Raw genomic sequence first — 22116 nt, forward strand, 5'->3', positions numbered from 1 at the left:
CACGTGAAGAGGGAATCTGCCTACCCAGGTTCTCTGCACTGGAAGCTCTTTGGTCCGGGGATGGGGGTAGGAGTGGAGCCTGACCCCAACAGGCCCTCAGCATTCAAGGGTTTGAGCTGAGGCCCGGGAAGAAAGAGGACTAATCTCACGATTCTCACCAGGCGCCCTTGAGAAAGATGGGCGAAAGCTGCGGGAACTGATAGCTGTTGGGCTAGGTCTGGCGACGATTGATAAGCCCAGGCAGCACCTGCCCAGCCAGCGCAGCGCCCGGCCCTCTGCCTGCTGCGTCAGGGCCTGCGCCCTTTCGTCCAGTCTGCCTAGGAGTCCCCGGCGCCGTCTAAGGAAGGTGGGCAGGGAGAGACCCAAGGCGACAGGGCCGCGGAGGCCTAAGCGGAGGCAGGTAGACGCTCCCGCCCTGCCCAGAATCGCTAGGGCCCCAAGAACCCGCCCCACCTCACGCACGCCTACTTCAGCGACACCCAGCTGGTTTCAATACCCGTAGGGTAGGGTTAGAACTCAGGCTCCGCCCCCTTTCCATAAACCTTCGCTTCTCGCAGACTCCGCCCTTCCTTAAACGCTGGCTTCCGCTTTCCGCTGCTACAGGACGCTTCAGATTCAGACTCAGGACCTAGCCTCCTAGTGTCTAGCCGGCGCCTTAAAGGCCCGGCTCTTTTCCCGGGGCCCCCGCCCCAACAACCTCCCTCCACCAAAGCCACGCCCCTCGCCGGCCGTCGGGGCTCAGTGGCCGAAGGCCCCGCCCCTAGTCGCTGCAGACAGCGGAAATGGGCCGGGCCGCTCCAGGTTCCGCCCCGCAAGGCTTCTCTTCCGGGTCCGGTGCGCCCAGCCTTGCCTGTGCTGCTAACGGGGATTATGGAGCGTCAGGTGAGGGCTCGGCTCGCGGCCCCCGTGGTTGTTGCAGCCCGGGCCGGGCCTGATCCTGGTGTGTCCCCTGCGCAGGTGCTGCTGAGCGAGCCCGAGGAGGCGGCGGCGCTGTATCGGGGCCTTAGCCGCCAACCCGCGCTGAGCGCCGCCTGCCTGGGCCCAGAGGTTACCACGCAGTACGGGGGCCGCTACCGGACGGTGCACACCGGTGTGTGGGCAGAGGGGATAGGTGGTGAAGGGGCTGTGCGCTCACAGAGAACACATGAGTGTGTGGAGGAACCAGGGCTGGGGTACACTCTCAACCAGTTCCCGGCACACAGGCCTGGGGGACTGTGCAGGCCAAACTAGGCAGAGCCCTGACTGCGTGGGTGGACGAGCGATCAGACCTGAGAGCATCAGTCTGTGGGCCTTGTATCCCAAATATATTGTAGGCTACCCTTGATTCCATAGTGGGCGCTGGGGCCAAAGTTGGGTTCTTTAAGCAGCTGTGAGCTTAGGCTCTAGCGACCTGAACTTGGGTTTGTGGTCAAGTATTGTCCAGGCTTCCCCTAGGATGTTTGAAGACAGATCTGGGATGATAAGTCTGAGTCTTCCTGGGTAGGGTGGGGAGCACTGGCCAAAACAGACTGAGCAGCCTCATGCCTCCTTTGCAGAGTGGACCCAGCGGGACCTGGAAAGGATGGAGAACATTCGATTCTGCCGCCAGTACCTGGTGTTCCATGATGGGGACTCAGTGGTGTTTGCAGGGCCTGCAGGCAACAGTGTGGAGACTCGGGGGGAGTAAGTTTGAGGGAGTAAGCTTGCGAACAAGCCCAACCATCTGCCATGCTAGCCGTTAATGAATATACACCACGTGCATTGTGCCTAGATGTGGGTAGGGCATAGAGGGAGCCAGAAGCCAGGTTCCTATGCCTTACTTTTAGTGACATGGCCTGATAAGCACTAGAGGCTTGCTTCAAACTTAAGTGGAGCCTGATTTCCTTAGATCTGGGGAGAGTAGAATCTCTGCTTCAGGGAAGAACAGCAAGGCCATCTGCCATTGTGGGGACATGTTATAGGAGCTAGAGGGGCTAGTGTGGAACCAGAGCCTTAAGAATCTAGCTAGGCATGGTGACACATTCTTGTAATCCCAGCACTTAAGAGGCTGAGGTAAAATTGCTGAGTTTGAGACCAGCCTGGGCTGCATAGTGAGTTTAAGGCCAGCCTGAACTAAGTTTCAAGACCCTATCTTAAAAAAAAAAAAAATTAAGGTTGTAGCCAGTGAGGAGGCAGCTCAGAGCTATTTGGGGTTGGATATAATCCTGACCCCCCGCATCCCACATCTCCTCAGATTGCTGAGCAGAGAGTCTCCTTCAGGTACCATGAAAGCTGTGCTGCGTAAGGCTGGAGGCACAGGCCCTGGAGAGGAAAAGCAGTTCCTCGAGGTGAGTCTGCCAGAGACCAGATGGGCAGTAGGGAGTTCAGCCCCACAGATAAGGCTCTGTTAGAGGGCACACAGACTGATACCCCGGTACCCACAGATCTGGGAGAAGAACTGGAAGCTTAAGAGCTTCAACCTGTCAGCACTGGAGAAGCATGGGCCTGTTTATGAGGATGGTGAGGCACCTGGTTGGTGAGCAGGCATAGTGGACAGGAGGGGCAGCCATAGCTCTAGTCTCCCTCTAATTAGCCCTTCCCCTATCCAGACTGCTTTGGCTGCCTATCCTGGTCACACTCGGAGACACATTTGTTGTATGTGGCAGAGAAGAAGCGCCCCAAGACTGAGTCCTTTTTTCAGACAAAAGCCTTGGACGTTAATGCCAGTGATGATGAGATGGCCAGGCCGAAGAAACGAGACCAGGCTGTCAAGGTGCTTGTGGTGTGACTAATCCATGAAGGCCTGGGGGCATCCCTGGGGCTTAGTTTGCTCTCTTCGATGATCTACCTGTCAAAACCAGGGAGGCACTGGCTTCTAGGACGCAGGGCAGGGTCTTGTTGAAAGATTGGACATCGTGTATCCTGTGTTCTCAGGGAGATCAGTTTGTGTTTTACGAGGACTGGGGAGAAAACATGGTTTCCAAAAGCATCCCTGTACTCTGTGTGCTGGATATTGAGAGTGGCAACATCTCTGTGCTTGAGGGAGTTCCTGAGAATGTGTCCCCTGGACAGGTCAGTAGTGACTCAACTTGTCCCACCTGGAGTCTGCTGGCCTTGCCTGAGCTACTGCCCCTTGCTCACCAGCCCTCTGGTTATATTTACAGGCTTTTTGGGCCCCTGGAGACACGGGTGTGGTGTTTGTGGGTTGGTGGCATGAGCCCTTTCGGCTAGGCATCCGTTTCTGCACTAATCGAAGGTGAGAAAATGGGACCCGGAAGGGGATCCTGCAGCCTAGCTGGCCTTGAACCTAAGTGAGTTTTGGGCTATTCCAGGTCAGCGCTATACTATGTGGACCTCACCGGGGGGAAGTGTGGTAAGTAGCTAGTGCACACCTTTGCTTTATGGGTACACATTGGTCCTTGCTGGTTTGTGTGATGCTCACATTTCCGTGTGGCCCAGAGCTCCTCTCCGATGACTCCCTGGCTATCTCTTCTCCTCGGCTGAGCCCAGATCATTGTCGCATCATCTACCTGCAGTACCCGTCGCTGATCCCTCACCATCAGTGTAGTCAGCTGTGCCTGGTGAGCTGAAGGTTTGGGGTAGGAGGCAGTCAGCAAGAAGAGGGGATGGTGTAGGGTCAGGGATATAGCTCAGTGGGCATAAGCGCCTGTCTGGCAAGTACAGGATGCTGAGTTCAATCCCCCCCCAAAAAAAGGTGGGTGACAACTGAAGGGCCAGCATCATCTCCCAGTGGGCCCTTCCACAGATACCCTCATTGTCCAAGGTGCAGCAACAGTATGACTGCCTATGCTCTGAAGGCAAGGCTGGAGGCTGAGAGTACTGGCAGAGGGGGTTTTGCCCTGTCAGGTTTGCCATCTTGAGAGTACCCAGATCTATCTGTAAGAATATTCTCTGGTCCTCAAGGGCCAGCCAAACAGCTTAGCGGATTAAAGCGCCTGCAAGCAGACGCAGGGGCTGGGGCGCACTGAGACAGCAATTAAGACTGGGTGTAGTGGTGTGTACCTGTAATCCCAGCTCTTGGGAGGTTGTAAAAAGGTGGATCACTATGAGTCCGATGTAGTAGTGAGATCCTGAACACCCTGTAGACCCCTCCCTAAAATACACTGGCACATAGCCAGGCTCTCCAAGGGGCCAGAATACGGTACAGATATAGGGCACCTGGTACAGATCACCAGAAAGGAGATATATCAGGTTCATCTCACCTGCTTTGTTTCTCCCCTGGGGTTACCCAGAGCTGTCACTGAAGGACACATGCAGAGCTCTGTGCCTGGAGGGCCTTGTCCCCTGCCCCTCAGATCTGACCATTATGTTCTCTTGCAGTATGACTGGTATACCAAGGTCACCTCTGTGGTGGTGGACATTGTACCTCGGCAATTAGGAGGTAAGGGTGCCTCGCTGGGGGAATCACTGATGCTTATAGCTCCAAGTTCCTGCTGTCTGTTCCATCTCTGCCCAACTTTTTGTGTTCCTTTTGAGGAGCTTCTGTGTGGTGGGTCAGCCCTAAGACCAAACTCCAAAGGAGTGGGACCCATGGTTGTGGGGAACAGTTCCAATGAAAAGAGTGGTTGGACCAAAGCTGAGATCAGAGTGGCCCAGGCAGACTGGGAGTTTATATAACTTAATTTCTGTGCTAAAGCACTTAGGGTTTTTTTCAGTGGCTAGTTAAAACCATTACCCTTTAAGTGGGTCTCTCAAAAAGTGTACCAGATTGAAATGTCATACTTGAGAGGCTCTGGGTCTGAGGGTGCTGTGTTACCTTACCCCTCATCCCATCTACTCTCACCTCCATGCAGTTCAAGTCAGCTAGTCCTCAGGGAGAATGGCCCTCTTGGCTAAAAGGCTTCTGTCTCAGTCTCAGATCTCTATAGCTCCTCTTGGGATGCTAAGCCATCCCAAGGACAGAAGACATGAAAATCTCGTTTGCTCAAGCCATGGAGAAAGTTCAGGAGTCTAGCAAGTACAGTGGACAGTGTTCCAGTTTAGTAGAGGTATAGCTCAGCAGTAGAGCATGTACTTAGCATGCACAAGGCCCTGGTTCATTTCCAGCCCAGAGAGAGGGAGAAAGCAAGCAAAAGAACACAGTGGCCTTTTTGTCTTTCCTTGAGTTGCAGGGATGTAGTTTGGGACCCTATCTGAGTCTCAAATTAGCTGTGTGTCCTTGGACAGTACCAAAGCCTCCCTAAACTTCCATTTCATTTGGTTTGGTTTTTTGAGATAGGATCTCGGTAAATAGGTCGGGCTGACCTGGAACTCTTAGCGATCCTCTATTTCTTTATCTGTGGAGAGAGTGGTTGTCCCTGCCTTACTTGGAGAATTACAATGAGGGTTAACTTAAGTATGAAGACCCTTACATGGTAGAATTTAGTGAGACCCTTCTGCTTGGCAGTGTGCTATAGTGGACATTATGATTAATAGACAGGTGTTTCCTTGGTTAGAGGCCTCTAGCCCTGCCTATGGCCCAGCAGAAGTAGTTGCAAAGCAACTAATTTTCTTCTGAGCACTGATGCTCAGTAGCTCTTAAGTATGCCTGTCTTGGGTTGTCCTCAGAGACCTTTCCACCGTCACCCACCAGCCCACCCGATATCATGATGTGTAGAGCTGCCATTCTGCCACAAGTTGCAGGGACCTGGGTAAATTGCCCAGCAGTGTAGTCTGCTTAATAGTATTGATTCCCCCGACCTTTGCTCCTGAAAAAAAAAAACAAAAAAACAAAAAAAAAACAAAACCTTTGCTCCTGGGCACAGCTCCAACCTTCCCATCTTTGCAGAGAGCTTTTCTGGAATTTACTGCAGCCTTCTGCCTCTGGGATGCTGGTCAGCTGATAGCCAGAGAGTGGTCTTTGACTCTGCTCAGCGGAGCCGACAGGTAAGGGACCCTGACTATATGGAGAGGCAGCCCCTGTGATCAGTCACCAGGATCCTGAGCCCTGTGGCAGAGCATGTGTGTGCCAGGGGTAGAGGGTGGGAGGCATCTAGCCTGCTGAATGCCTGCCAGGCTTGTTCTGACCTGTTACTGCTCCTTTAGGAGGGGTACTGCCTCTAAAGAGCTCATGGCCTTTTTGCCTGAATCAGAGTACAGTCTTTCCAGGCATTTTCAGCTGGGTGACAGAGGATCTGCCGCTAGAGGGGGTCCAGATACATTGTAAGGACAACAGTGTTACGGGAATGGTATGATAGCACCCACAGCACACCAGGCTCTTTTTGGTGTGGGATGATGTTGCCTTCATGCTAACTTCAGGGGGCTCCGTGGCATTCCTTACCTTGCCCAGGGACACTCAGTAAGCTGTAATACTGAGATTTGAGTAGATCCTTAGGCTTCTTCTTACTGCACTGAGTAGCCGTAACCATAGCTGCATATAGCCCTAGACTAGACCATGGTCATCAAGGGGTTAGAGAGGAGATGGGGACAGGAACCACAAGGCTCTTGGATGTGGTACTTAAGAGGCCTCCTCTTTGCTTTAGGACCTGTTTGTAGTGGATACCCAGACGGGCAGCGTGACGTCCCTAACAGCTGGTAAGCAGGGCTGGTAAGCCAGCCAGCCAGGTGAGGGCTGAGTCTGGAGCTGACTCTGGCAGCAGTGGCGCTGTAGCCACTCTCAGCGCTGATTTCTGCAGCCTTTGTTGATTGTCACCCTAGGACCTTGCCTTTGCAAGGCACTTGCCCAGCCAACACACCACCTTCCCTGTTCCTCAAAGCCACAGAATACTTTTTTTTTTTTTTTGGCAGAACCAGGGATTGAACTCAGACCCTTGTGCTTGCCAGGGAAGTGCTTATTCCACTGAGCCATCTCCCTGGCCCTAGAATACTCTTTTTGCCAAAATCTGCCAATCATCGTCCCCCTCACCGAGCCTTGGGTGCCTATTGCAGGCAGAGACAACTCTACCCTTCAGGGTCCAGCAGGAACCCAGGGTCTGACATCTCCATACTCAGGCCTAGTGACTGTACCTGAAATGAGTTTTGAATTCTACCTGCCCTGACTGCCTGCTCCTGGTCCTCTACAAAGCTGTTCTAAACCTAGAGCTCATGAGAAGTTGTGCTTAAGCATCTGAGTGCACCCCACTGCCCTGTCTCCACCCAATACAACTCCTGTACCTGGCTGCCACCTCCAGTCATTAATGGTCTGGCATGTCTCTAGATCTGGCAGTTCCTGGGCACAGCTCGTGCCTGCCAGATGAACCAGGTACTGTGCAAGAAACTTCCCTAGGGCCACATGTAGTTGTTTGTGGTACTGCAGAGTGCAAGGAGATGGCTGAGCCTGGAATCAGGGTGGGGTATATGTTCATGTGTATAAGTGCCTTGATATAATCAGCTCTTAGTGAGAACCCATCTGTGTCCTCTGGAGGTAGGTATAAGGCTTAGCTTAATAAGAGCCACCAACCTCCTGCTCTGAACAGAAGCGCAAGGCAAGAAAGCCAGTCCACATGGGAGACTTCTGCCCTTTATGGGACAGGGGCCTACCTTTCCATTGAGCCTTTAGCCTGGACTCTGCAGAGAATGAGGAGTGGGAAAGGAGGTGGCTCTGGCTGGCACTTACTCGCATCTTTTCTCCAGGGGGGTTAGGTGGAAGCTGGAAGCTGCTTACAATTGATCGGGACCTTATGGTGGCACAGTTCTCTACACCCAGCCTACCCCCGAGCCTGGTGAGTGTTGATGGGTCACAGGCTGGGAGGCAGCAGCTCTACTGGCCCAGAGGCAACCATAGCTTGTCAGTACATAGAAGGGCTGAGACTGACCCCCACCCAGCGTGGTCCATAAGGGTGGCTCTAATGGGAAGGCATTAAGGGCTATTGTCTGGTCTGGGGAAGTGACTGGTCCTCTGATATAGAATATAGGGAGATAGCAGAGGCTAGGACCTGAGGTCAGTGGGGTGTGTTCACATGTGACTGTGAGCACTTGGTGTGTACCAGCTCACAGTAATGACCTATGCTGTGTCCTCTGGAGATAGGTGTGAGGCCCAGCTTAGTAAAAGCTGCCTACCTCGTGCTCTGGGAAAAAGTAGAAGGCAAGGAGGCACCCCAACCACCTATGAGACTTTTCCTTCCTCTTGGCAGAAAGTTGGCTTCCTGCCTCCTGCAGGGAAGGAGCCGTCCGTGTTGTGGGTGTCCCTGGAGGAGGCTGAGCCCATTCATGACATCCACTGGAGCATCCGAGTACTAAAGCCACCCCCAGAGCAAGAGAATAGACAGTATGGTAAGCTGGACCAGGGCAGAGGGACACCTTGTCCAGGCTTCATGGCACAGAGCGTCTATGGAGACCCTGCCTTCTAGCTCACACTGTACGGTTTTCTGAGACTCCTCTAACAGGTTTTCTGTTCTTTTGGTCTTGAGGAGAAGCACCCAGGGTTCTGTGCACCTGTTCTCTGTATCAGAACTGAGTGCCAAATCATGTGGTAGGAAAGTCAAGGCCCCAAAACAACAGGCCTCATCTAACACCTATTCAAGCACACCTTATCCAGAATGCTGTCTCTTCAGAGTGGGCTCCTTGACCAGGCTTGAGGTTTCAGAGGCCCATGCGCCATGGTATGGGTTTCATAGGTCAGCCCTACACATGCAGTTAGAGATGGGTCTTTCGCTGGGGAATTCCTAGGGAAGGAGCATTGGCCTTCCTGACTGTTGCTGTCTTTCTGCAGCCGGACTTGACTTTGAAGCAATCCTTTTGCAGCCAAGTGACCCCCCAGACAAGACTCAAGTACCCATGGTGGTCATGCCCCACGGTAGGTATCTAGGCTAAGCACCATGCCCTTCCTCTACCTTGTCTAGCTGGCCCTTTGACCCTTCACTCCTGTCTCCAGGAGGACCCCATTCATCCTTTGTTACTGCCTGGATGCTGTTCCCAGCCATGCTATGTAAGATGGGCTTTGCAGTGCTACTAGGTGAGCAAGGAGAGACCCATAACTCTACTAGGACTTTGGTGGGATGATGGGTGATCCTGTTTTGCATAAACCCTGTGGCTGCCACTCACTTCTAGGCCTGTCTATGGGCCAGTTCCTTCTATTATCCACTACCAGGAATTGCCTTGGCCTAGCATCTAACAATGTGGACTTAACTGAGAACCTCCATGGAAAGGAAGTAGTCCCTGGGTAACAGCCTGGAGTGTCTTGTTCCTTTCTCTTGGTGGCTGATCTTAGGGCTTCCTTCACCGATGTGTGAAGCGGCGTCCCTGGGGCTGATAGTGTTGCCTAACTACTTTGTCTGATATATCCCTCACCTTTAGTGAACTATCGTGGCTCCACGGGCTTTGGACAGGACAGCATCCTTTCCCTTCCAGGCAACGTGGGCCACCAGGATGTGAAGGATGTTCAGGTAGAAGGGGGCTAGGGCTTCTGACAAGCTATAGAGGGTGGGCTGTCAGGGGTTGGATGCAAATAGCTGGTTGCAGTACACTGTGCTCTACCCCGTAGTTTGCAGTGGAGCAGGTGCTCCAGGAAGAACACTTTGACACAGGCCGTGTGGCCCTCATGGGTGGCTCCCATGGTGGGTTCCTCTCCTGCCACCTGATTGGCCAGTATCCAGAGACTTACAGGGCCTGTGTGGCCCGGAATCCTGTGATCAACATTGCCTCTATGATGGGCTCCACTGACATCCCTGACTGGTAAGTGTGTCCTCCTTTCCATCCCATATTCACATTTATCTTACAGACCTCCGAGTTCCTGGGGCTTCACTGACTTGATGTCTTCATTTTTTGTGATACCAGTGGTGGTACATGCCTATAATTCCAGCACTTAGGAGGCTGAAGCAGCCTAGGCTACATAGCAAGACCCTGTCTCAAAGAAAACACAGAAAAATTCTTTTAGCACTCTCACCCAAGTCCTTTACACAGAATACTGTCCCGCCCCTTTATCTGGAGACAGTCTCGCGAGGTTTCTGAGTAACCCAGGCTGGGCTCAAACTTGTAGTCTTCCTGCCTCACCCTCCAGAGTGCTGGGCTTATAGGCATACACAATTATACTTGGTCTCTCACAGGTGTGTAGTAGAGGCTGGCTTTCCTTATAACAGCGACTGCTTACCAGACCTTAGTGTATGGGCAGAGATGCTGGACAAGTCACCCATCAGATACATCCCTCAGGTACTTGGCCCACCTTCTCACCCATGTGCCATCCGTCCATCCAGATTTTGGGACCTAGTTTACCTCTGCCCCCTGCTTCCCACACACTCAGGTGAAGACACCGCTGTTACTGATGCTGGGCCAGGAAGATCGGCGTGTACCCTTTAAGCAGGGCATAGAGTATTACCGTGCCCTCAAGGCTCGGAATGTGCCTGTCCGGTGAGTAATACAGGACAGCCCTGGCAGCTGGGGGGCAGGTGAGCAGGGGCAGATCCTCCAGACTCAAATGTTGCCGCCCAACCCCTACAGGCTCCTTCTCTATCCTAAAAGCACCCACGCACTATCAGAGGTGGAAGTGGAATCAGACAGCTTCATGAATGCTGTGCTCTGGCTGCAAACGCACTTGGGCAGCTGAAGCCCTGCCATTCCGCACAAGTTGGTCGGCTCACGTCACACTTTGCTCTTGGGGTGCTCTTGAGTCTGGCAGAGCAGCAACTTCCTTGGCTCTAGACTCCATGGATGAGTGGGCAGAGGGATGTAGTCATAATAAATGAGAACAGAGTCTGGTTTATGCTGGTACTTTGTACCATGCCATCCAGCCATGCCATCAGCTCCCACCCTGATGTTTCAGAGACCCTAGGCCCTGGATGTCATAGCCATAAGGACATAACCTGCCTCTACTGTCAGTAGAAGGGCCGGAGAGAAGTTCAGGCTGCCTATCTTGGCCAACAAGGATTGTGCACTAAACTGTGTAGCTGCTTTGCTGCTTTCCCTTCAGGGAGAAACTGCCCTACATCACCTTCTACTCCCAAGAGTGCCTCTGGGAGATGAGCGAGCCCCTGCCCTTCCACAGCACCTACAGGCAAAAGTAGTTTCAGGGTAAGATCAACCGAAGGCATGCTCAAGGCCTTCAGGTTCTAGCAAAGAACCAACTCTGCCTAAAAACAGGCTAAGGAACAGTCTGCACAGGTATAAAGAAGAAAGTAACTTTACATCTGACCAGAATTTTTGTCCTCTTCAAGGCAAGGGATCAAGGCCAGGCCTAGCCCAGTTGGATGACCTTGTGAATCCAGTCCACAAACACAGAGACACGCAGGAAGATGGCTGGCCATCCAGGCCGTGCACACACTCGGTTGGGGATTATAATTCCTTCCAGGACCCAGCAGTCATGGGTAAAGCAGGCAAGTGGGCCTCCGTAGTCTCCCTGGCAGGTAGGAGTCATGAGGATCTTTGGCTGTGGCAGTGACTAACCTTTTTGGTAATGACATCATACATTTCCAGCCACCCACAGCCTCCCTGGGCTGCTCAGAAGCCCTGCTGCTGACCTCACAGGCTCCTACAGGAGCCATCAGTCCCCTGGTGCACATCTCAGTCTCTCGTACACGTCCTCGGTGCTTGATATTACACTCCTGATTGGAGATGACATTCAGCAAGGCCACGTTTAGGATCCTGTCATGTCTTGTACCTAGCGTGTGGGGAATGAGGAAAGGGATAGGCCCTTGGGCATGATCCAGGGCTGGGCCTCCTGGCCTGCAGCAGCCCATGCCCATCCACGAGACCCTTACCGTTGGTCTCACCCCAGCCTGCAATCTCACACATGGTTGCTGGAGGCACCACATAGCGCTCAGGGGGCAGGCAGATCAGGGCCACACGCTGGTTCAGGGTTACTGGTCTTTAGCAGGAAAGAGGTACTCAGGACTTGGGTCCACAAACTCGGCCCCTCCTCACACCCATTTCACCTTGTCCACATACCTCTCCAGCTTGAGGAGGACAAGCTGGGAATCCGAGGGCCCACAGAACATCTGTGCCACTTGGACGTGCTGCAGGCCTGGCTCCCCAGGCTGTGGGTTCTGAAGTAGTGTACCCAGCCACACCTCATATCCTGTGAGAGGCGCACGGCTGGAAAAGAAACTCTGCTCGTTCTCAACTCTCAGTCTCCTGCCCCATAACCCACTTGCGCGGGAAAGTGGCTGACAGGAGGACAGACATGACAGGTGGGACTATATCCCCAAACCCAAGGGAGGCTTACCAGGATGAGAAACATTGTCGGGCTGTCAGTACCCACTGCTCTTTCACTAGGGACCCACTGCAGAAATGCTGGCCTTGCCTGGAGGAGTGAGCATTAGAAGGAATAGTGAGTCCTGAAACACATACAAGACCTGCCGTTTTCTAGTTAGGACCTCTGGGATCAGGGCAGGTCCCCATTCCCACTGGCATCAGAGAAGACACAGCTACTTGTGCCTCACCTGTTGTGTAAGCTGACTGTCCAGGGTGAGTTCCCAGGATGGCCTCCCACTATGCGTAGCTTGGAGAGCCACTGGTCAGGCCTGTTCACCCTCTTGCCACATTTCTCAAACTGCACCTGGTCTGGGGGATGGGCAGATGGCTGCAACTCCTTGGATGGATGTCTGGACAGAAGGGCTCCCCCTACTCCTGGCGCAAGTATGTACCTGGCGGGTCCAGGATGGACACTGGTGGATCATCTGAAAGGCCAAGTTCAACCAGTTTGAGAACCAGTCTTTGGAGGTGGGGCCGAGTTAGGGATGGGGAAAATGTCTCTGGTTCTTACTGCAGCGATGCAGGGCACAGTAGTCGAAGGAGATCCCTGGGTCAGTAGTGTAGCACCATGGCCCATGGCTATCCCCATCTGGGTTCCGGCAGAAGTTTTCCTTCAGTTGAGCATGTGGGGCAGAGGTGGGTGTGAATCTAGGTGGGATACAGGACCATGTCAGGCCAATCTGTGTTGCCCAGTCAGGAGGCCTAGTCTGGAGCCCATATACTCACCGTGGCTTGTGTGGGATTTCAGCAGACCAGCGCTGGCATGGGACACCCATGCGGGTCTTGTTGACAGAACCGCGATACTGCTCCCCTGAGCCATGGTAGCAATCTGTGGTGGGAAGGTGGGCACAAGTGACCATCATCCAAGGCCCCTACACCCTGCCGTCAGGCATTTCCAGCCTAGGCATAGCACCCCTTGAGCCAGCCTTACCCACTGTCTGAACATCGTCAGTGCAGCGCGGGATCTGGTAGCAGAAGGCCACACGCATACCAGGCCTTGATGTAAAGCACCACGGGGCCTCTGAGCCATCAGGGTTCCGGCAGAAGTTTTCCCGGAGGTCCCTGTCAGGCACTTGCTTGCTCAACCAGTGGGATCACAAAGGTCCTCTAGCCCCGCCTGGTCCCATCTCAAGCCACCTGCCAGCAACTGCCCTGTGCTTACTTGCAAGTGTATTTCTCCGGCCGGAAGTTGTGCTGGTGTGGGCTCTGTGAGTCCCAGCGCTGGCAGGGCACACCTGCAGAAGTGGTGTTGGCGACTCCACGGTAGCCTTCACCCTTCCCACGGAAGCAGTGAAAAGTGGCATCTTGGTGTGTTTGCACCTCAGACCCTGGGGCAAACCAAGCCAGGTTGGACCCCAAGAAGCTAAAATCTGATTCCTGGGTGTCTGGTACTCTTCAGTTTTTGCTTTCCACCCTCACTCCCACCCCCCTGGGCCTCACCCAGCCCAGCCATACCCCTTGGCTCCCCAGTTACCCTCCTAGGCTCTGGACCAGAGGCTCACCGCAGCTGGGGAGACTGCAGAATTCACGCTTGAGCTTTGGGTCTGTGGTATAGCACCAGGGCCTCTCAGAGCCATCAGGATTCCGGCAGTAGTTATTGTTCAGATCTTTGTCTGGAAACCTAGGGGACAGTACTTTAAGCCTGAATAAGACCCTGGAACTCCAGCCCCTTACAGTTGTTTTTTATACACCTTGATAGATCTGGTAGTGCCTCTAGTCTGCCTCCTAAGCACATACTTGCCAGGCTTAAAGGGGTGTACATGTGGGTGCTGCAGGTCCCAGCGCTGGCACTCGCGTCCGGACTCTGTGTGGTCCACTGAACCGCGATAATCCTCACCATTGCACCAAACACAGGCAGCTGGAGATACAAGGCCAGGGCATTTCTGGAAGAGAGAGCGCCTGTCCCCCCAGGCTCAGTGCACCCTGCACCACTTACCCTCCCTGCAGGACTTGATGCCACAGCTCTGGAAGCGCACTGTAGGGTCTGTCGTGTAGCACCAAGGACCTCTGGGGTCTCCATCAGGATTGCGGCAGAAGTTTTCTTCCAGGCCATTCTGGAGTGTGGGTTTATATCTGAGGAAGAGAACATCACTACAGCACGTGCTGGGAGAAATCTGGCAGAAATAAAGGGACAAGCTGGGCATGGTGGCTCATGTCTATAATCCCAATACTTGGGAGGCTGAGGCAGGAGGATGAGTGCAAGGCCAGCTTGGGGTACAAAGTGAGCTCCAGGCTAGTCTGAACTGCATGGCGAGACCCTGTCTCAAAAAGACAAAAAGAAATAAAAGGGAAGATGTGTCTCACTTGTGGTCATTGGGGAACCTGTGAGTCCAGCTTTGGCAGAGCAGACCACCTACTGTCTTGGCCACAGTACCCCGGTACCTGACCCCTTTGTCCATAATGCATGTCCGAACATAGTCTACAAGCAAGAGAGGAAAGGTGAACAGGACCGGAAGGCCCAAACTCTGTCCCCACCTCACTCTTCCTGGCAGCTACTTGCCTTTCTTTTGGAAGAGATCACAGCCCACAGAATGCAGTAGCCTTGTATGAGGCGAGTTCTGGGTCCATGGCAGCAGCTGGCAGCTAAGGCTGCTCATGTTGTAGTGAAAGGCACTGGGGAGAAAAAGGCACAGGGTTATCCAAGTTTCAGATTCCCTTTCCTCCAGACATGTCTATGCCACTTGGCCAGCCACTCACCGACAGTCCAGGAGGGGCCCACAGCGCTTAGCACACTCTTCAGCATCTACCATATCCTTCTGCAAAGACCCAGCTACTCCGTGTAGCAAATGCTGCAGCTCTGTACCCCGAAGCACTTCAAAGTCATTCAGTGGTGAGCGCTGCCCTGTGGTGTAGGCACATGTCAGTGCATGTGTATCGACATATCCTGTACTTTGTTCATTTTGGGCATCAGATAGCAGACCTCCCGGATGGGACGTGTGTGTGCTTTCAAGAGTCACCCCTAGACTCCTGCATGGAGTGCAGGAAATAGGCCCAGATATGGTAGTAATCACTAGTACCTCTGCTTAGTGAGCCCAGTACTGCGCTTAGATCTAACACATGTTCCATGCGAGCTTCGGTGATGCTCCTTGCTTGCCCTGTCTCATTGCTCAAATGAGAATGCTTAGGCTCAGCCCATTGCAACAACCAGAAAGGGACCCAGCCTAGGCATTCTGACTCCAAATCTGGGCTTCTGCCTGCGTGAAACATATGCTAGATTAGGTTCAGGAGTCCCTTCTTGTGCATATGCATCTGTGCTGAGCAAGCCATATACACGTTTTCCCAGAGCTTCCCAGCTCTGCTCAAAAAGCCAAGGCCACTGCTCTCTGCCCAGTGGGAAAGTGAGCTCCTGACAATAACAGCATGGGCATAGAGAAACCCCTCCTGAAGACCGGTGGGAATCAGAACAGTACTCACCAAGGGCCTCCAAGAATGGTGTCAGAAGCAGCAAGAGTAGAAGCCACCCCATTCTCTTAGCTGGAGACTGCACTGTGACCCACCACAGCCCCATCCGGGAAGTTGTGAAACCTGTCCCCGCAGGATTGGGTGACTCTGGCTCCACACACACACCCCCCCCCTCCAGGTCTGTAAGCCCTTGACCTGACAGAATGTGGCAGAAGCTGGGTGGAGCCAGGCCCCAGCCCTTGGATCCAGTACAAGGACCCTCACTTCAATATAGCTACAGCCCTGAGAGGCTTTTCTGTCGAACAGACTGGAGTTAGGAAGGTTTAGTGGGGACCCATGAGGTACTCTGGTGTGTTGTGTGAAGACTCACTACAGGACTCATGGACGTTGGAGTTGCCAGAGGCCTGGGTGCCAGCCCCTGGATGGTGGTATTAAACTTCTCTAAGCTTCATTTTCTTCCTGTAAAGAGTATCACCTGGTTGAGCCTCAATGTGGCCTTCCCCCTATTCCTGCCTTATCAGTTGGGACCAGCTGTAGGCAGGTCAGCTCACGCCCTTGGCAGCAGAGGCCACCACGGAGGCTCACTGCCTACTGGTCTCATTACAGTGAAGGTAAGTGAGGCCACCCATTGGGACTAAAAAAGAGTAGGGGTGAGGATAGCAGGGACCTCGGTGGGAGTGGCCTTTCAGACCTCGTAGGCCACACACAGGGCCAGGCCTTAGGGTTTTGAGTTGACACAGGTATCCTCAGGATCCCAGTTAGGACATGGATTTTGGTCACCATTTCTCTGCAGGCGGGATTTCTGAAGCAGTTGAGCCCTCTGCCCCAAAACGAGGGGAAAAAACTCGGCAGGAGGTCTTGCCTAGGGTTCCCTCGGCCCCTGGTAGGAGCGGACCAGTGCGTGCGCGCGCACGGAAGGAGGCGCGGCGCGCGAGCGGGCGGGTGGTTTGGCCCTGAACGGGCGCCGTAGCTGTGAGGCTGGGCGGATGTTGTGCGCTAGTCGCGGCGGCCGCGGCTGGGGTGAGTGAGGGGCTGCAGAGCTCCGAGGGTGGCTGCCTTCGAGGCCCAGATCAGGCTAGGGTGAGAGCGTCCGCGCTGGGTGGTCACGGCCCATGTGGTGCGGGACGCGGGGCAGGAGCCGGCCTGACAGGTCCTCCGGAGTTCGGGGCCAGGAGGGGGCGACTTGGGGGAGCCGTGCGCTGCCCTCGGCGTCCTTGGACTCCCGAAGTGGAATCGATTCGGTTCCAAGCCTGGATCCCCCGGCAGGGCTGGGTAGGGTCGCAGTGACAGGGAGCCCCCAGACAGGAACAAGTTCCGCCTCTCGTCCGAAGGTTCAACATCTGACACTTGAGACTACACGTCTGGAAGGAAAATTTGCTTCCAGAACGTTTGAATGACGGCGCTCATCCGTCCTAAAAGTGCGCTGTTATGAGGGGCACCGCGCGCGAACGCCTACGGAAGGCTGGCGATGGGCGGCAGGGCGCGGGAGTCGCCTCACCGAGGCAGGCGTGGTGCAGACGGCAAGGACCTCTTTGGGCTGAGATAAGAGTGCCTTGAGGAGAATGCCGTCCGAGGCTGTGCTGGGGGCTGTCATCCGGACAGTCACTCAGAATTTTCTGATGGTTGGATGAGTCCAATCCAGGCCAGCCACATGTGGCTACGGAACTCTTAAAATGTGGTTAATGTAATTGAGAAATTGGATTTTTTGTTTTCTAAACTTTGATTTGAATTTTAATACGCACATGTGGCCGCTAGGTACTGTGTTGACCATACAGCTCCAGATCGGTGAGGCCAGCACCAGGGACTTCGTGCAAGTTGTTGAACTGCTGCAGCAACATATTACTTGGGGGACAGATAGCGGTGGGGTGATGAGTGGACTCTGCTGTGAGGGTTGGGCAAGGGTGGTACCTGGATGAGGTGGGAAGTTGGAGCAAGAAAAATAGGCAAGACTGTGGACAAGAAGGGGGGAACTTGGAGCCGAGGGACATAGTCAGCCTTGGGGGAATAAGTGGGACTTGCAGCTGGAGATGGCCACATTAGTGATGTTTTGTACTTGATGAAATGCACTATAGGATTCTCTCTTAACATAAACTGGGTCCAGAGTGGCTTACAAAAGGAATACATGGACTTGGGTCTAGGCCACCTCACTTTGGAATTTTAATTCGGTTTTCTTGGAACAGAGACATTTGGTTATGGTTCTGCAAACATATAATCGGTACCTGCTGTCTCTGTGGGCCGTGGGCTGGGCCCTGAAATACCATGTGGAACAAGTTGTGATCCCAGCCACATGGCCTCAGACTCCAGCAATTCTCCCTGTGTAGGAAGCTAGGAGCTCCTGTTTCTCCTGTTGTAGGTTGATGTGCATGTGTGCACATGCTTCTGGCCTCACCTGCTCCCAGTCTTCCTGTCATCAAAGGACTGAGGTCAAGTGATAGGGCCCTTGGCTGGCTGTGAGTAGATAGGCTTTGCATCTGGCCCTGCCTCCAGAACCATCAGCTGCCCATGAGAGATGAAGTATGGCATCCAAGGGGGCAGGCATGTCTTTCTCCAGAAAGAGCTATAAGCTGACCTCAGATGCTGAGAAATCCAGAGTTACAGGTAAGGACTCTCAGGGCAGGGAGGATGCTCCTTGTTTTGGGGGAAGGAGAAGGAAGGGACAAATGGAGCAAAATCCTAGACCTGATGAGCTTCAGGTCCGTTAGCACCCCTTGTTCCTGTGAGCCAGCTCTTCTCCATTAGTAACCGTGGAGCTCTGCACCCAACGTGGCCGCTCTTCTTACCTTTGTGGCTGGCCGAGAACCAGTGGTCTTTGGGACTAGCGGGAGCGGAGTGGTGCTGAACACATGCTCCTTTTCTCTCTTCTGACCTGTGGCCCAGGCATTGTCCATGAGAAGCTGCTGAATGACTACTTGCATCGCATCTTTTCCTCTCCTGACCATGTGCCTCCTGCAGCCACCAGCAGGTATGAATCAATGGGTAGCCTTTCCTGCACTGCTGGGTGACACTGAGGCTAAAAGGTGCAGTTGTGGGGAGGGGCAGCCTGGCTTGGGTTGTGCTCTCACTCTGCTTCTTGTTGAGAGACCTGTGGCCAGAGAGTTTGCCACTGGATTCTCACTTGTTCCTCTCTCCAGCAGTTCTAGATCCTCCTGAGGATGTGGTCAGAGAGGGGTGCCAATGTAGTGCTTGCGTAGCACCTGGCCTCTACATCAGCATCTATCCCTGTGTGTCTGTCCACACTTCAGCCCTACCCTAGCCCCTGTAACCTCTTCTTAGGCCGCTGTTTTTTTCGTTTTTTGGCGGAACCGGGGATTGAACTCAGGCCCTTGTGCTTGCCAGGAAAGCACTTATTCTACTGAGCCATCTCCCTGGCCCTGTAACCTCTTCTTGAACTTGTAAAGTACAAAGTCCACCAGGACTTTTTCCTTGCAAGTTTAATACATTCAAATTTAGTCTGAAAATTAAATTTATACTTTACTGGAAACTGAAATAGAAGTACCTGTCATCTTATTACTGTAACATGGATATTTGAGTGTGCTTCTTTTCTAGTTTCTTTATGTTACAATGTATATAGTTTGGGGTATGCTGTATAGAATGCTGAAAACAAATTGTTACCTGGAGTGTTTTCCTTAAAAAGTTTTATGAGCTATAATTCACATTTAATAAGCTGAGTGAATCCAGAGTTTTTAATTTAAATTTTAACAAACCATTGCCATCGAGGTAATAAACATATCCTTTCCTTCTAAAAGTTTATAGACGTTTGAATCATATTTTTATCATCAAACATTCCATGAATTATTTTTACATTCTATATTGATTTTGGTGGGCACCTTTTTAGAGTTAGAGCAGTGGCATTGCCTGTTGTGTTTAAGTGGCCATGGTAGTTAGAAGGTTCTTATTTGTAGAACGCTACTCTCTGCCCTCACCCCAACCCCAGTCCTGGCCTGTTCCCAGGGCTACTTGATCCCTACCTCATGTGATACCAGAGATGGTCCTACTGCTGCTAGTGCTGTGGCTGCCAGGAGGGAAAACACATGGCAAGGCCATCAGTTATAGAGATGAAATGCCCTAGGCTAGAACCTTGAAAATCTAGAAAGGGTAGACAGGTTCTAGGGTTGGCAAAATGGGCAGTGCTGCAGGCATTTAGTGGAGGCTGTCTCTAGCATTCTTTCCACAGCTCTGTGACATTGTGCTTAAGGAAAGGCATGAACGTGAGAGTGGCCCTCCCAAGCAGAGACCTGCAAGAACTACTTTTGAGGATTCATTGGGTTGTTTGGATATGTGGTTGACTTCAGCTTCCCATTGCATGGCTGCCCTCTACCTTGGGCTCAGCAGGAATAGAGATGGCTCTTTGGACCTCTCAATTCAGGGTCAGTGTGACTCATAGCAGGGGGACATGTGGTCCCCAAGCTTTACTATAGTCAGCTTGTGGGAGTTGGTGCTTTGACTCACCTGCATCCCCTTCCACGGACTACTTTTCAGGTAGATGAGTGGGGGTGGACGCTGAGATTAAAGGTGGAAGAGCAGCTGCTGGCAGTGATGGGCTGGATCCAGATAGGTATCAAACTTCTGCCCTCCTGAGTCCTGCTGGTTGCCACCACCCCACTGCCTACTATTCTTAGCACTGAGCTCAGGACAGGACTGGCCTGCATAAGACAGTGCCCTTTCTACTCTGGGCATGCATGCTGAGGAGGTAGTCATCCAGACAGATTTCCCAGGCTCTTTGGACAGGAAAGTCATGTGTGCTCTGCTGGCCAGCTGAGGGTACAAGACAGAGCCAGTGAGCAGCCCAAGACTGAGCCCTTCTTACTGCTAGGGCATGCCTATTTCAACACTGAAAGTCTGTTCCCAGAGGAGCCACAAGGGTCAAGAGCTAACCTAGGTGGGCTTGGTATTGGCCACCTCAGGGACTGGCCTTCCTCCTGCCCTACTTTTCCCAGCCATCATCAACTCGACTGCCTTTGAAAGTAGGGGGCATAGAGTATGTATTATTCCTTGGAATCTTCATAGCATATCTGACATAGTTGTTGTTCTCTTTTTACAGATAAGAGAACTACGAGTTAGGGAAGACTTCTTTTTTTTTTTTTTTTTTTTTGTAACAGTTCCAAGGCACCAAATTGGGCTGGTTATAATTTTTAGTTTAGTGCCTCATCCCAGTTCCTGACTCCCAGCATGACAGTCATTTTTATGGAGTCTAGGCAGCTATCCTTGGAAACTGAGGAAAGAGTAAGAGAAGGGTTTGGTATCATCTGGCTGATATCAAAGGCTTGTGGGCCCCTGGTAGCCTCTCACTCTCCCCAGGAAATTGCTGAACTTCCAGAACCTGCCAGAACGTCTGGACCAGCTGCTTCAGGTGGACAGTGAAGATGAAGAAAGCCAGGGTAGGTGGCACCCTTGGTAGTTGGTGAGGGGATATGGAATTCAGAGTATCCTATATGTCTTTTTTCCTCCTCCTCCTCCTCTTCTTCTTCTTCTTCTTCTTCTTCTTCTTCTTCTTCTTCTTCTACTTCTTCTTCTTTTTTTAATAGTTTTGCTCTGTAATTCAGGCTGAACTCACTATGCAGCCAGTTGGCTGGTGCCAACTCAGGGTGATGGCATTCTGCCTCAGCCTCCCAGGTGCTGGGATTACAGGCATGTGCCACCATGACTGGAGAGTTTTATAGACCCCTGCCCTGCCTCACCCTCTATCTTTTCCCTTCCCAGGACAGGTTGAAGGGCGGCTTGGGCCATCCACGGTAGTACTAGACCATACAGGAGGCTTTGAGGGGCTTCTTCTGGTGGATGATGACCTCCTGGAGGTAAGTGCAGGAAGGCTTTGGGCCCTGCACAGCCCTCTTGGGCCCAACTCCAGGGTCCTTCTGACATCCAGCTTATTCAGGCCCTGCTCATCCCGCTCATCCCAATGGGGCTGAAGCCATAAGTACATCCTGACATGGCCCCAGACCCTTGTGCTGTCAGCTCTTTTTTTTAAAATTTATTTATTTGTGTGTGTGTGCGTGGCCAGCTCAGCCCACCAGGCAGCAGGGCTGGCTGGCATGTGGTGCTGGGGGATTGAACCGCAGTCCCTGTGCTTTGCCAAGCCTGTTCTAAGTAGGTGCTTCAGACCACTGAGCCATCTCACCAGCCCAGTGCTGTCAGCTCTTAAACCCACCTGACATGGCCTTAAGCTTTGATATAGCCTGAGCCTCAAGCCTTTGCAACAAAGCCCTGGTCCTGTCCTGTGATGCCTCTGGCCCAAAACCTCCTAACACAGGCATAGCCCTCCCATCTCATTCAGTCACAGTGCAGTGTTGAGTACAACAGGATAATGTGACCTGGACTGGCTAGGCTGGTGCTGGGGTCTGTGTGTCTGGGATGAAGGTCACCACTCCTTTTCTTCCCCCAGGTGATTGGACACAGCAACTTTGGGACTATCCGCTCCACCACATGTGTATATAAAGGTGAGCCTGCCCCCCACTAGGCCCAGAAAGGTTAGAGGAGGCCTAAGGCCTAGGCCTGAGGTAAAAGGCAGTCTTTTTGCCCCTAATCTCACTCTTTCCAGGGAAGTGGCTTTATGAAGTGCTCATCTCCTCCCAGGGACTCATGCAGATTGGTTGGTGTACCATCAGCTGCCGCTTTAATCAGGAGGTACCCCAA

The 22116-nt window shown here is 52.9% G+C and overlaps 3 protein-coding genes across 9 annotated transcripts in view; 2 read left to right on the forward strand and 1 right to left on the reverse strand.

Moving 5' to 3' along the window:
- The first annotated feature begins 797 nt into the window (after positions 1–797).
- Apeh (acylaminoacyl-peptide hydrolase) lies at positions 798–10582 on the forward strand. The gene is made up of 22 exons (XM_004625101.2): positions 798–882; positions 958–1090; positions 1536–1662; positions 2213–2306; positions 2403–2478; positions 2568–2731; positions 2893–3030; positions 3123–3214; positions 3291–3331; positions 3418–3539; positions 4300–4360; positions 5747–5844; positions 6441–6492; positions 7531–7619; positions 8031–8169; positions 8609–8692; positions 8771–8851; positions 9193–9281; positions 9380–9570; positions 9942–10044; positions 10136–10242; positions 10333–10582. The coding sequence occupies exons 1-22, from the start codon at positions 871–873 to the stop codon at positions 10436–10438; spliced, it is 2199 nt and encodes a 732-aa protein (XP_004625158.1). The 5' UTR covers positions 798–870; the 3' UTR covers positions 10439–10582.
- A 112-nt stretch (positions 10583–10694) lies between these two features.
- On the reverse strand, positions 10695–15604 carry Mst1 (macrophage stimulating 1). Of its 3 annotated transcripts, none has more exons than XM_023706051.1 (18): positions 15496–15604; positions 14779–14923; positions 14582–14694; positions 14386–14500; positions 14018–14154; positions 13823–13939; positions 13584–13715; positions 13244–13409; positions 13013–13077; positions 12808–12910; positions 12593–12729; positions 12474–12506; positions 12270–12390; positions 12053–12130; positions 11776–11922; positions 11589–11695; positions 11349–11488; positions 10695–11227 (listed from the first exon to the last, which is right to left on the reverse strand). In XM_023706051.1, the coding sequence occupies exons 1-18, from the start codon at positions 15587–15589 to the stop codon at positions 11066–11068; spliced, it is 2112 nt and encodes a 703-aa protein (XP_023561819.1). In that variant the 5' UTR covers positions 15590–15604; the 3' UTR covers positions 10695–11065. The 3 variants fall into 3 exon arrangements, with proteins under 3 accessions (XP_023561819.1, XP_023561816.1, XP_004625159.1); XM_023706048.1 differs by having other exon boundaries at positions 13013–13143; XM_004625102.2 differs by having other exon boundaries at positions 13013–13143; positions 13584–13702; positions 13819–13939.
- Positions 15605–15935: 331 nt separating this feature from the next.
- Positions 15936–22116, forward strand: part of Rnf123 (ring finger protein 123) — a 30752-nt gene continuing 24571 nt past the window's right edge. The window contains exons 1-7 of one of the 5 annotated variants that reach the window (XM_023706005.1): positions 15936–16094; positions 17837–18081; positions 18361–18445; positions 20782–20861; positions 21184–21278; positions 21866–21920; positions 22022–22107. In XM_023706005.1, the coding sequence (XP_023561773.1) occupies positions 18000–18081; positions 18361–18445; positions 20782–20861; positions 21184–21278; positions 21866–21920; positions 22022–22107 (483 nt within the window). In that variant the 5' untranslated portion in view covers positions 15936–16094; positions 17837–17999. Of the gene's footprint in view, positions 16095–16436; positions 16504–16544; positions 16564–16583; positions 16871–17836; positions 18082–18360; positions 18446–20781; positions 20862–21183; positions 21279–21865; positions 21921–22021; positions 22108–22116 lie in introns of those variants that run through there. The other 4 variants (XM_004625104.2, XM_023706008.1, XM_023706006.1 and 1 more) reach the window with 4 other exon arrangements.

This window comes from Octodon degus, unplaced genomic scaffold, assembly GCF_000260255.1.
Source record: "Octodon degus isolate 3935 unplaced genomic scaffold, OctDeg1.0 scaffold00008, whole genome shotgun sequence".
Lineage (NCBI taxonomy): Eukaryota > Metazoa > Chordata > Mammalia > Rodentia > Octodontidae > Octodon > Octodon degus.